The 14,150-nt window shown below is 40.0% G+C and overlaps 1 protein-coding gene across 1 annotated transcript in view; it reads left to right on the forward strand.

The window, feature by feature from the left end:
* Positions 1,618–14,150, forward strand: part of DPYD (dihydropyrimidine dehydrogenase) — a 780,991-nt gene continuing 768,458 nt past the window's right edge. Inside the window, 1 exon segment of the mRNA NM_214044.2 lies at positions 1,618–1,721. Within this exon segment, the coding sequence (NP_999209.1) occupies positions 1,683–1,721 (39 nt within the window). The 5' untranslated portion in view covers positions 1,618–1,682.

Raw genomic sequence — 14,150 nt, forward strand, 5'->3', positions numbered from 1 at the left:
TCACTGTGGAGTTTGTATTTTATTCAGGATGCAACTGGAACCACTGCAAGATTTATACTGTGCCTGTGATGAGCTAATTAATACTTTTTAGAGCTCAATCTGGAATGAAGAGGGATAAGAGTAGAAGCTGTAATACCAGCAGCTTGGACTTTGATGGATGTGGTGAATGAAGAAGGAGAAATTAAGACATATTCCAGTATGTATTTAGGAGACTGAATCCTGAGAGCTTGGGGATACATTAAAGGTGGAAGAAAAAGGGAGTCAAGAATGACTCCAAGGTTTCTATGTAACATTTTCTTTCACTTGATATACTATTTGATTTAAGAAAAATGTACTCATCCCCTATTCATTCCAGGTTCTGGAAGGTAATCTGATGGTTTGTTTAAAGAAGTCTTCCCAACCACTCAAGGTAGTGAGCACTCACACCTCAGTTATTCTGTCCTGCTCCCCTTTTATCTTCTAAGCAGGCATCACAGTCTCCTATTAGTTTGCTTACTTGCTTACTCTGAGTGTAATTCCCATGGGAGAGACGTGTCTTCTTGAGGACTAGCCAGAGCCCCTGACAAGGTGTTTGGCAACTGAAAAAGGTCAATAAATATTTGTTGAGGGAAATGATGAACAAATGAAAGAATAACAATAAAGAGGAAATCCTGGAATCCAAGGTACTCACAATCTAGCCAAGAAGATTAAGAAGTGTGATAAAAGCCTGGATAGAAATAAGCAGCAAGTGTCACCAGAGAAGAGAGGACGACTCATCTACCCAAGTGGAAGGAGAAAGACGCGAAGTCCGGAGTACAGATATACTCAAAGATGAGGCGAATATTTTCTGGACTGAGATCATCTCTGAATGAAAATTGCTCCCCTCTCCCTAGCAAGCTCTAGAACACAACAGAACGAACAACTCTACAAAAGAGCTTCCCATTTTAGGATAATTGTTGTTCAAAAAATAGCCATTAGAACGCATTGCTCTGCAAAAACACAACCTTGATTTTGTACCACATACAGGGTTTACTACTTGCAGCTTCTGTGTGTCGAAATTTTGGCTCGCCTGGATCCCTGGCCACTTTCTCCCAGCCCCCGCCTCCGTTCTCGGAAGACACCCGCGCCCTTGCCTTCTCCCGCCTATTTGTGGGATGGAGGGAGAATCATTTACTACCTGCTCCCGGAGGAGTTCTCAAGACGCAGCTGCCCCTAAGACCGTGTTTCTGCACCTCGCAGGGCCCCTGCGTAAGGAAAGAAAAGGCGTCATGCGTTACCCAGAGCGCCGGCGGTTTTGGCCTTTAAACCTGTGGGTCTCTCACGTCTGGCCCCCACCTACCGAACTCGGCCTTTGACAGTCTCGGGAGCAAAGGTGAGTCCCCAGAGCGACCGCTCCCTCCCTCCCTTCTTCCGCGCGGAGAAGGAAAACAAGCCGCCAGATTGAGGGGCGGAGGCGGCCGAGGGGGGCCGGGCTGCTTCCCGCCGCTCGGCGGACCGCGCGGGGCGCGGGGAGCAGCGGGGCCGAGCGCGCAGCCCCGCCCCGGGGGCGTCACCGCCCGGCGCCCGCCCCGCCCCCGCGCCGCCGGCCCTCCGCTTCCTATTTCTACAGGCGCTCGGGCAAAGCTGTCACTTCGGTGTCCGGCCGGAGGCGGAGGACGCGGGGAGGGCCCGCCGGTGGGAGACTTCAAGCTGTCGGCATCGCCATGGCCCCTGTGCTGAGCAAGGACGTGGCGGACATCGAGGTACCGACCGCGCGCGGGCTGGCCCGGGGCGGGCGGGGGGCGCCGCCGGTGGGTCCCCGGAAGGCCGCCGCGGCCACCGCGGGGCCGGGGAAGGAGTGGCATTCGCGGAAACTTTGCCTCCGCGGGAGGTTTTCCAGGGCGGGGTGGGGGGGACGCGGAAGGGCGCGGAGCCGGAGCCCGGCCTGGGCCTCCGGGAGAGAAGTGGGCGGCCCCGCGCCTGGAGGGGTGTCCTTTGGGTTGGGACCTGGCTGTTTACTTCGGAGCGGGGTTAAAGAAGTCCCTGAAAGGCAGTGACGGAAGAACCACAAGAGTTGGAAAGAAATGGACTTTCCATAGGAGCGCTTATTTCTCTACCCGTCTACCCCCGCACCCTCCCCTTTTGCAAACCCGTAAGCGTTTCGCGTTTGGGGACACCTGTCTGCAGCCCCCACCTCCAGTCGCTGAATTCTGAATATTTGCAAAGGTGGAGTATAGAAATAAAGAGATTCTGTGTGTCAGCTATAGCAGTCCCTGCAAGCCGTAGTATTGCTTATGAAAATAATTTAACACAGGGAAGAATGGGAGAAGGTATTGAGAACGTGAAAAATGCAGTGCCATCAGAACTACAAAATAAACTGTGTTTTTCTCTCAACAGTTTTTGATTCTCTCTTGCACTCCGGTTCTGTAAAAATGTCACCTTTCTTCCCGCGAACAAGACCCTCTCTGAAATACCGTTTCCTTTGAGTTCTCCCTACGACCTTTCTGTATGCGATGAGATCGATATAATTATAAACAGTGATTTTAGACACAGTAACCCAAAGTCAGCACTTCTGAGTTAAACTGCTTTTTCGTTTTTTTGTTGTGTTCTGTTGGGGGGTTTCTTTATCTGAGTCTCCTACTCTGGTAAAACGTGTGTGTATGCGCACACCTGTGTTTTCTTTAGAAATGACAGACTTTTTCTTTCCTCAGTCCTTTCAGAAGCTTAAGTAAAAGTTTAAAACCACCTGTTTGCAGAATAGCTGCTTTTGCCATTGTGAGCCTACTGTTTTGCATCTGTCATTGATTGGAGGAACTTTGTATTCTGTTTGGGGGATGGTGGTAGTATTTTCTCCAGACTCCATACATTGGTGTGAAAAATCCACTGTGGTAATAAGAGCCAAAGTGTATTACGTGGACATGTCTAGTTAATTTACTTGTGGTTTCTCTTGTGAATAGTTTACTTTTTCGCATTGATCAATATGGTATATTTAACTCAATAGTTATTTATGTGTGCACGGGTAAAAGATACTTGATTTATGTCATTGTCCTTTTTAGTCACCACTGCTGATGTACTGATTTTAGTGATAAGAATGTCAGAGGGCAGGTAGGTGGCTTTTGACTTTGGAGTTTCTTTATCTGTATCTTTTTTTGCAGTTGCCCATGAAATCATTTCTTAACCACATAACACTAAGGAAAAAGATGCCAGTGAAACATTCACAATGGCTTAATTTCATGTGTTGTTTCAACTAGGACCATTCAAGAAGGTCAGACCCACACGTGTATTCATCTCAGTCTAAACCTTAGTTGGCCTCATGTTACTTAGAATGTAGAATAGTGGTATTCAAACTTTTTCAGCTTTTGTATAGTTCATATATGCAACACACTTTAATCAATAATGTTTTTCATCACACATAGTAATTCTCTTTTCCCTCAAAGTAGTACCCATGATTCATGAGCTAGAGTACCATGAAAGAGCATGAAATTAGTCATTAAAATGTAATGCGGTGAGAAAAAAGACATTAAGTCTAGGGGAACACGTCGAAGCATAGATGTCTCAGTTGATCCTGTTGACTCACCAAAGTTCATTTATTTTTGAAGAATCAGAGTGAACTATGAAGGTTCAATTTTCTATCAAATTTGAATGCATAACATTGGATTTGCCTTTTTTGAATGAATTCATTAAAACCATTGTCTAGAGATTGATCTGCTTGCAACCATTACCTTAGTCTCAATTATGCAGAGAAGCGAGTAATCTTTAAAAAAAAAAAATCGGTATGAAACAGAGTATGCGTTCAGTTGATAAGTGTGAAAAGAACAGGAGGTGATGGTGACAACCCACTATAATAGTGATTTCATTTTTAACTGTAAGCTCCCTATAGAACCTCAGTTTCAGTGAACCAGCCAAGAAACATTTTTGTTTCTGGGGGAAAAAAAAAGGTTTTGAGGTATACAGAATTGTTTGGGGTGCTCATTCCATATTTCTAGCCTTAATCCAGTATCACATCAGAGTTTGAAGGGTTAGGAGCCTGAAAAATAGGTCATTAGACTTCAAAACTGGAATATCCCTGGGCTGGAAGATAGGCATAGCAAGCATGCATTAGCAGATCATATATACTAGGCAAGAAACCTAGCTCATTTATTCAAAAATTATTGTCATTATAATAATGGTAGAGGTGATATGAGAAGGCAGGCTTTTTTTCCAGATATTTTAATGCGGTGCCAGGTCTGGGTCTGGACCACACGGCCTGTGGTTGAGGTTTAGTTCTACCCCTATTTACACAATGACCTTGGTTAAGTTACCTAGCTTCTCTGAGTCAAACTGCATAACATGCTAAGGAAGGAAAATAATAGGATAATAAACAAATGTCACAAGTTGGCATCTTATCAAGAGAAGGGCAAAACATGCTAAAAATAAAAACATAGAAAAACTCTCTGTAGGGAAATCACTGCCTCTGAGCTAATGAATATTTGAAAGTTCATTAATGGTACATGCTTATAAAAGTTATTTTTACTCTGTGGGCTTACTTTTGGGATACAAATGAATTTTGTTAAGAATCACTTTTGAGCACAAATTTTCCTGGAAGGTTTCCAAAAAGGTGGTTATCAGGCATTGATCACTTTCCCTGACCTTAACCACACCCTCACAGATAACTTCATTTCCTTTGAATTGACATCTGGTCTAATGTCAATATCTGCTCTTCAAAGCAAGTAAGGATGATTTTGGAAGAGTTCACTTTTGTTCATTGCCTTGTTCCCCTCCACTGACATGGCTAATTGAGAATTTACTATGGAAGTCTGGCTGAAGGAAAATATATGCAGAACAGTGAGCTTTTAATTAACTCTTTGAATATTGGTAATTTTGGTAATTATTTATAGTTGAACTAAACTGCTATTTCCACCACCCCAAGTCAAGGTCTGTTCTTAGAATTATCAGTCAATGACTCTTTAGGGGTTATAAAATTTAGGGGTCATTTCAAATTTACTTTGGATTTAAAAATAGGATTTAAGTCCAGTGTCCACAAAATCATCATGCATTCAGAGTCAAATAGAAATGGTTTCTGAATTCTTGATAACTGTGACTTCTGTTCATTTGAGAAGAAAATCGATAATTTTCAGTTTATTAAGAAAAGATAATAAAATGATGGCTTTGGAAAGATGGGAGTATAATGGAAACTACTTGGAGAAAGGAAATTTTAAGGAGAATTTTGTAAAAAGGCTTATGAATTGGTAGAGATGGCAAAAGATATTCCCAAATCCCTTTACTGTAACTGATTTTGCCCCTGAGAAGAGAGGAGGTTCAGAGACCTGAAGGAGAGGATTCAACTTTGCAGAAACTATGGGCTATTTGTTTATTTAAACTTCAGTGTGTTTTGTTGAGTCCATTTTTGTCTCCTTCCTTTTATTAATTGGGTGTGCCCCAAATCCTAGGAATGCCATCTTGAATTGCCAAGGATTTTAAAGCATTAAAATTCAAAAAAAATTTTGTGTGTGTGTGAATTTGAGTTGTTAAAAATATGCCTGTCCTTCCTACTTTAGGCTGTCCTGTGGACAATACTTTCTTAATTATAAAGTATTTCTCCTTCCTAGGAAATTTAGCTGGGCAGTAGAAATGTGTCTGATTATGTGATTTGGGAAGTTACTCCAAATTTGGAGAGTTGTTCAAATGATAGCTCCTTGTAGTTTCAAGGTACTACATATGTCTGTAATTAAGGATGGTATTTTTTTTTTTTAATTCTGCCCCCTACACATGAATTCAAATCTGGTTTCAGTAGTTTAATTAAAAACTGTGAGATTAATGACTAATGATGAATCTATCACTAGGGAGAGTTTTAGATTGGATCTGCTTCATCTTAATCATAGCAGATAGTGTTGACTGATTACTTAATTGTAAAAACGTGCTAAAATTCAATAGCCTTTCTTACATTCTAGAAGGAAAATCCATTTTTGGAAAACTCTCCGTTTACAGTAAGGAATTAATAAAAACACCAAGAAGATCTTGAGTCAAACTGCCGAGATAACTGGATGATCACAAAGCAATCATATCTTTCCTTAACTATTTGAGGACACCATTTTACCAAACTCTGTGTAAGAACAAGCAACAACACAAGAGCTGAAAAACAGACCCTTCCCGTAAGGTAAACATGTGTGGTCACTGTGTGAGATCTCCAATAATTAGCATAAAGTCACAAAGTTAGAAACATTAAAATTAAAGACAATGAGACTGAACACAGATGGTCCTGAAATAATGTTGGTGAAGAGGATATGATAAGAGGTTTGATGTATTCTAGGCTTCAATATGGTTAAAGAGATCGAAAAGTAGAATTGGCCAATTTGCTTTCCTGCTTCTTGAAGCTAGGTGCACACAATGACAAATAAGAGGAAAAAATCCTCAATCCTAAAAACTATAAGGAAATTTCTGTGTCATTTATATCCTGCCTTAATGAAAAACTATTTAATAAAGCATTCTAAGATTATAAATTTAGCTATCATCAGGATTTTGATTTTCAGATGTGACCTGTTTTGCCTCCTGGACTTCATTTGCTCTTAATCCTCCGTATCAAGACAAAAGGTGTTTTTTTGGCCTCAAACATCAATAATGTGGGTGTTCACAGATATCCTAGAGCCAGTTATACTGCTGATAACTCTTAACAGGATTATAGCTTTTCTGTAGCTCATAATTAATACTGCTCCCATTGCTTTTAATTAAAATGTTATACTAGCAGATATGAAACATCTGTGTTTAACTCAACATACAACTTCTCTTTTAGACTTCACCACAGTTGTCTGAATAATGATGTTAGAAACTCAGTACTTTGGTATAAAATTTTTGATTTTGTATCTCACAAAATCAAGCTTTGTTTTATGGGTAGTTTAAACAAAAAACAAACAAAAAAAACCCATTGTATTAAAACAGGCCTGGGTTCAGATTCTGGCTCTGTTATTTTTTTATTTGTATGATTGTGGTCAAATTGTTTCCTGGACTGCCATTTTTCCCCCTGTCAGTGGATTGAATCTTAATTTATTTCATGCATTAGTTATAAGGATTAATTGGATTCATGTACTTAAAATGCCTTAGCATCCATCACTTAAAATATATGCTTTTTGAATGGTTGTGGTTATTTTAAATATTATTATTATTATGGATATACCATATGTTTTATGAAGATGCCATTTGGCTGGAGTGTTCAATTCTAAGAATTCACTACTGGTATCAATGGCTGTTAAAATATATTTGGAAAGGGAGAATGAAGTTAAAGAATTATGAAAGAGACTTATTATAGATTAAAAAATAGTATAGATATGACTTATGAGAAAATTCCTGAGTTCTTTTTGTCCGTGTTACCAATGAGATGGAAGAGTTTTTTGAAATTCAGGTCAAACAAGGAGATCCTCTTCATTTTGCTTTTATTTATATTTAAAAAATATTTTTAATACCCGTTATATTACCAACCCTTTCGTATAAGCTTCAGGAGTCAAAGGAAGTATGTGGCTAAGGCTTTGTCTATACAGGATTATCCACATTGAATAGACTGGGAATAAGATTCAAATCCAGGGTTGACTGGCCCCCTGCCCCCTAACCTTTACTGTTTTACTGCAGTATATTTGTGGATTGAGTCTTTGGTGTTTTTCTGACTGTTTTTGTGACTAAATCAGGGCCAGAGCATTGGTGAAAATTATTTCCTGGCATTCTCAATGATATTTAGAAGGGATTTGGTATTATCCTTTTATGAAAAGAAATCCCTACGCAATTATTAAAAAAGGTGCCTAATTCCACATCTCTTTGTATCAACTGGACTGTATAGGTTCTCTAAGCGAGCACATAAGCTTCAAAGAAAGTTTATTTATTTATTTTTTTGGGGTTTTTGCACATGCCTGACATACTGTATTTATACCATTTTTAACTCCTAAGAGGGAGGGAGTTGGCGATCAACTTATTTTGCACCAGGAGTAGGTAAAGTGTGCCCTTTTCTAAGGGATGACCAGGGGATAATAAAACTTTTCTACCAGGTTATAGTAATTTAATTTCTTGGAGGATTTCAGCTTGGTCGTGTAATAGCATTCTCCCTACCCTCTACCTCCATCATAATAATTAAAGAGACAATCTGTGTCTCTCCCTCCCAGGTGCTTGGAAATTGATATTATGAGTGCTTATGAATGTCCCCTTGAGGCACTCCTGACTAGGCCACTTTGAAGAAAAATCTCTTCATCAATAATGAAGCCCCGAGGGCCACTTCTCAGGGGACCCACACAAAATTACATGTCAACTCCAGGCCTGATTTATACAGATGGCGTTCGTGGATGGAGCCCGACTACACTCCTCTCCCCGCAACCCCAGTATTTCATTACCTACCACTCTCTGTTGGTTCTCCCCACGCCCCTCCCCACTTGCACTTCTCTCCCAAAACTTCATCCTTCGGTTTTCAGTTTGTTTTACCTATCCAAGATGGGCTCGTCGGCGTTGATCCCTCGTTTAACCTTTGTGAAATCCTTGGAATGATATTAAAAACTGGCAATAGTAGCATGTTAAACTTTAAAAATGTTAGCATGTTTACTTAAACGCCATGTGAACATCTCCAGCAAAACAGTGGGGGATAACATGTATTTGTACTGTGTTAATGAAAATAAATGTCCTGGGATCGGGGACAGGCCTGGGAATATTTTTGCTCTACAAGTCAGATCCCTTGCCGTCTGACCTTGTGGAAATCATTAGCCACTGAAGAGTTTGCTGATTCCTCGTGAGTTTGCTATTGATCCATCTTTTAAGGATGGTTTGTAATACAATATGGCACTGGTGAAATTGTTTGGAAATGTGACCTGCTGAGTGATCATCTTAAGGAAATGCAAGTGTTGTCATAGTTTCTCTGTGTCACATGCTAGTTAGGATTAAGTGCACCATTTATACCAGCTCTGTAATTTGATAGTCTCATTCACCTGACTTTCAACATTTCTTCTTGCTTGCCTGCTTCCTTTTCTTTTTAATCAAATGAATGGGTTGTCTACATCTTTCCTGAGCACATGGAAAAAAGTCCAGTCCTGTGGATGGCTGGAGTTCTGTGAGGATAATTTGGAATTAATAAATTCATATTTTTTGTGTCGGTAGGATGATGTGGCCTTTAACTAGGAATTAACACCAGAGATTCCAAAAGGAGATGGAGCTCTGTCAGTTGTATGCTTTTTGGTTGATAACAGTTAGGGGAAACTAGTACAAATAGTGGGGTCCCCAGTCCCACAGAAATTCAAGTTACCTCTCTCTGACTCTTTGCACTGCAGAGTCCTCAAAATTTTGGGGATCTTCTTTCCGATGTTCCTCCATGACACATATTGAAGAGCACTGGTATAAAACGGTTGAATTCCTCCGTAATTCAAAGAAGAAAGTCATTCAGTTCCCTTTACAGATTCCTAAGATTAAAGCATCACAAATTTCACAGCAAAATAGTCTTTAGGGGGGCCTAATTTTTATTAATTTTTTTTCATTCCTCTAACTTAATTTTTAAATTATTTTTCATGATCATTACAAAAGATTTAAAAGATGCCAAAAAAAAAAGTGAAACAAAGATCTCAGACATATTTGTACCAGCCCAAACAGCTGAACTCCCTCTTCCCATTTTTAAATTGAGTTGTTTGTTTATTTGATATTGAGTTGTACGAGCTGTTAATATATTTTGGATATCAATCCCTTATTGATTATATCATTCGCAATATTTTCTCCCATTCAGGAGGCAAATGATGTTCACTCTGGGGACATAGCCCCTGGCGGCAGCCAGTTTAGGGAGTTCCCTCTACCATGTGGACACTGATGCTGGCAAGCCCCATTTTAGAATCCTCCCCCTTGCTTATTAGCTTCCGGACCCAGTCCTGCTTCCACCCACCAGCCTGTAGGCACCAATATCAGGACACCTCAGACCAAGCAAATAGCTGGGTAAGAACACAGTCCCACCCACCAGCAAGAAGGCTGCCTTAAGACCTCCTGACCCACAGCCTCTCCTGGATATGACCCTTTTCCCCAAAGAGTCTGGGACCTGATCCCACATGCCAAGGAGCAGGCACTGGACCTTGGAGCCCCAGGGCCCTTCAAACAGAGACTCCAGCATCCAGCTCTTCCTACTGGTGGGAAGCACCAGTCCCAGAACTCCCTGGGATCCAGCTCTACCCACCAGTGGGTGGACAGCAATCTCAGGTCAATTGCAGGTCAGCAGCCAGCTATGGGATTTAGCCCACCCACTACTAGGCCAGCTCCAGCTCTGGGACCTACTGGGCCCTCATCCTCCCCATCAACAGGCCAGCACAGACGCTGAGAAACATTGGGCCCCTTAGCCAGCCACCCCAGGTTCTAGCTTCACCAGTGAGACAAAACAAGCTTTGGTACACCCTGGATCCCACAGACAGCAGTGTCAGAAACCATCCCCATCTACCAGGTCTGGGAACCTTAGCCCCACATCTACCAACTCCAGAACCCGGTACTCCCTACCAGTGAGGCAGTACTAGTCCCAGGACTGCCCTGCTCTCCAGGCTTCTTCAGCCAGCTGACTCGTACCAGACCCTACCAACCAGTGGTTGACAGCCTCTGCACTAGGTAGGGCCTGGCAATCAATTGGACTAAAGGATGACCATGCTTACCAGATCACTCATGATAGCCTGCCACAACAGAAGTACCCATGCAACCTCCATGGACCCTGCTAGAGCCTACAGTTCTAGTGACCAGAGGGGAATATACTGCTAGGACTCAGAGGACATCTCTTACCAAAGGCCACTTTTACCAGGTCAGGAAGCATAGCAAACCTTCAGGATACCTAGAATTAAAAACAGCTGCTCAGTCAAAATGAAGCAACAGAGGAACGTGTTCCAAGCAAAGCAACAAGACAAAATGCCAGAGGAAGAACTAAGTGGGAGATAGCAGTCTACTAGATAAAGTGTTCAAAATAGTGGTCATAAAGATGATTAAAGAACTCAGGAGAAGAATGGATGAACAAAATGAGAACTTAGAAGTTTTTAGCAAAGAGTTAGCAAACATGAAGAAGATCAGAGGTGAAGAATATAATAACTAAAATGAAAAATACACTAGGAAGAATCAAGAGTAGATGAAATGATGCAGAAGAATGGATTAGTGAGCTGGAAGACAGAGCAATGGAAATCATTGAAACCAAACAGAGAAAAGAATGAAAAGAAATGAGCACAATTTAAGAGACCTCTGAGATAACATCTAGCATAATAATGTTCCCATTATAGTAGCTCCAGAAGGAGGAGAGAGAGGGAGAGAGAGAGAGGGAGGGAAAGGGAGAAAGAGAACCCATTTGAAGATATAATAGGTGAAAACTTAGCTAGCCTGGGAAGGTAAATAGACATCCAGGTTCAGGAAGTACAGAGAGTCCCAAATAGGACCAACCCAAAGAGGACCACCCCAAGGCACATCATAATTAAAATGGCAAAAATTAAAGATAAAGGAATATTAAAGGTCACAAGGGAAATGCAAGAGTTATGCAGAAGGGAACTCCCATTAGGCTGTGAGCTGACTTTTCAGCAGGAAGTCTGCAGACCTGAAGGAGTGGCACAGTTTAAAGTGATGAAGAGGAACAACCTACAACCAAGAATATGCTACCTGCTAGGCTTTTATTCAGATTTGTTGGAGATATCAAAAGTTTTACAGAGAACAAAGGGAAAGGAAAACGAGTTCAGCACCACCAAACCAGCTTTGCGAGAAATGTCAGAGGGACTTGCTCAAGGAAAAAGAAAAGGCCACACCCAGAAACATGAAAATTATGACAGGTAAAAGCTCATTGGTAATGGCAAATATACAGTCAAGGTAGTAAATCCACCGCATACAAAAAGGTCGAAAGACAAAAGTAATAAACTCATCTTTATTTGGAATAAGTTAAGGGATACACAAAACAAAAAGATGTAAAATACATCAAAATATTAGTATAGAAATTTATATATTGTAGATTGCTATATATGTTAACCATAGACTGAAAATCTGTAATATGTACATACATTTATAGAAAAAGGAGAAGCAATCTTATGCAATTTTATATTTACTTTTTTATCCTCTCAAAAATATTTCCCTACATTCTTACTTACTTTTAAAAGTAGCAGTGTGAGATTTCCTGGGAGTGGAGATATCAAAGTTTGTTGAGGATTCCCTTTATTATCAGACATTTATTTTGTTTTTAAGAATTGTTTTTCTTAAAATGTTGTATTATAAATATACTTGAGAGAGTTAGTTGTAATGATTTATAGCACATTTCAGTTCTGCCCTTCTAACCTACAATGATTCAGCTAAATTAAGCATCTGAAAAATTTTTTTAATGGGAAAAGGGGCTCATTTTGAGGTGCAAAGATGGATAGGACAGAATGGCATTGGAACTGATTACCCATTTGCTTCATCCTGCAGCTGTTGAATTGACACAAGGGTATAGCACCCTCAGGCATGTGGATGTCATTCTTTTTTGACATGGATATGGCTTGATTTGGTCTCCGTCCTGATCTCATGCTTATTTCTAGATTGTGGTTTGACTGCCTCTGGATGGTTCCTTATGTTTTCTGCCCTGAGAGAACAGTCTGAGTAAGGGCGGGTTTCAGATTGTTATCTTGAATGGATAAATCTCAGGTTGTGATCTCGAATGAGTAAATGTAACACTAACTACAGATGTCTCAAAATTAATCAAGGATGGCTTTTTTTTTTTTTTTTTTTTTTTTTTTTTTTTTTTTTTTTTTGCTTTTTAGGGACACACTTGTGGCATATGGAGGTTTCCAGGCTAGAGATCAAATCAGAGCTACAGCTGCCAGCTTACGCCACAGCACCACCAGATCCCAGCCTTGTCTGCGACCTACACCACAGCTCATGGCAACACTGAGCAAGGCCGTAGATCGAGCCCGCATCCTCGTGGATCCTAGTTGGGTTCATTAACCTCTGAACCACAACGGGAACTCCTGGACATTCTTAATTGTACCCCCACTCCCAAAACCACTCTGGCAGACCAGATCTTAAAGGATTCTTTCACCTTAGGTCTTTACATTGAAGGTATGATTCGTGTGTGTTTGCGTGTGTGTGTGTGTGTGTGTGTGTGTGCACATATATGTGTGTTTGCAATTTTTTTCCTTTTTCTTTTCCTTGTTGTACTTAGGAAGAGGAAAGGGCAGTAAGTGTCACTAGTTTGACTCAAAAGAGTTTCATCACAATGGCAAATTTAGTAAAGCAAATTTTTTTTTCTTAGATGTATTAACCAAAATAACTTTTGATTCATCTTTCATTTAAAGCTAATTTACTTGCAGCCTGAACTTTGAACACTGGTATGCCTAAGCCTCTATCTTTTTTTTAAGAGATAAAAACGTTTGTAGAGGAAAATTCTTATATGATTCATGGAAATTACTGACCATCACCCCTCCTCCCCAAAGGGCAAAAGTTTAGTATATTTTTATACGTATTTAAGATCACATTTTCATGGAAGGATTCTAGGAGGAAAAGTTATCAATTGCAGGTATGATTATTTTAAGGATTTGAAATATTTTTGTGTTGCACAAATTCATGTGGCTGTATCAGTGTATGAATGTATATGTCATGATACCCTTTTAATGCTAGTAATGATTTTTTTATTTTTAAATAAGGAAAACTCTTGTTTGGTTTAGTTTGCATTTTTTGAATATTGTTAAGTTTGAACATTTTCCCACATTTTAAAATAGTTTGGATTTTCTTTTAAACAAATTATCTTAAAATTCTAAAGTAAGAGTAAAATGGAGAAAATGGAAATAAATCCAAGTATAATATTACAGATTTTAAGAAAATTAAATGCTAATGAATTATAAAATCAGAACAAAGCTAATGCTGTTTGGAAACATATCATCTGCTAAAATTACTCTCAGATAAATTCAGAAATAGCAATAGATCAGTAGACATAACCTGTTAAAATATTTATTGATGGCATATCATGGATTAATATTGTTTTAATTGTAATGAAAAGGTAGCATGGATTAGTGGTAAAGCGTATAGGCTCTGGAATTAGAGTGCTAGTGTTCATGTTTTAGCTCTGCCACTACTGTTTTTGACCTTAACAACTTTAAATTTCTGTTTGTTTCCTTGTCTGAAAAATAGGGGCAGCAATAGCATGTATATCATAAGATTGTTGTATGGTTGAAGGAAATATTGCATTTTCAATACTACATCTTTTTAATAGTTCTAACCCATAGCAACTGTGC

This window comes from Sus scrofa, chromosome 4 (assembly GCF_000003025.6).
Source record: "Sus scrofa isolate TJ Tabasco breed Duroc chromosome 4, Sscrofa11.1, whole genome shotgun sequence".
Taxonomy (NCBI): domain Eukaryota; kingdom Metazoa; phylum Chordata; class Mammalia; order Artiodactyla; family Suidae; genus Sus; species Sus scrofa.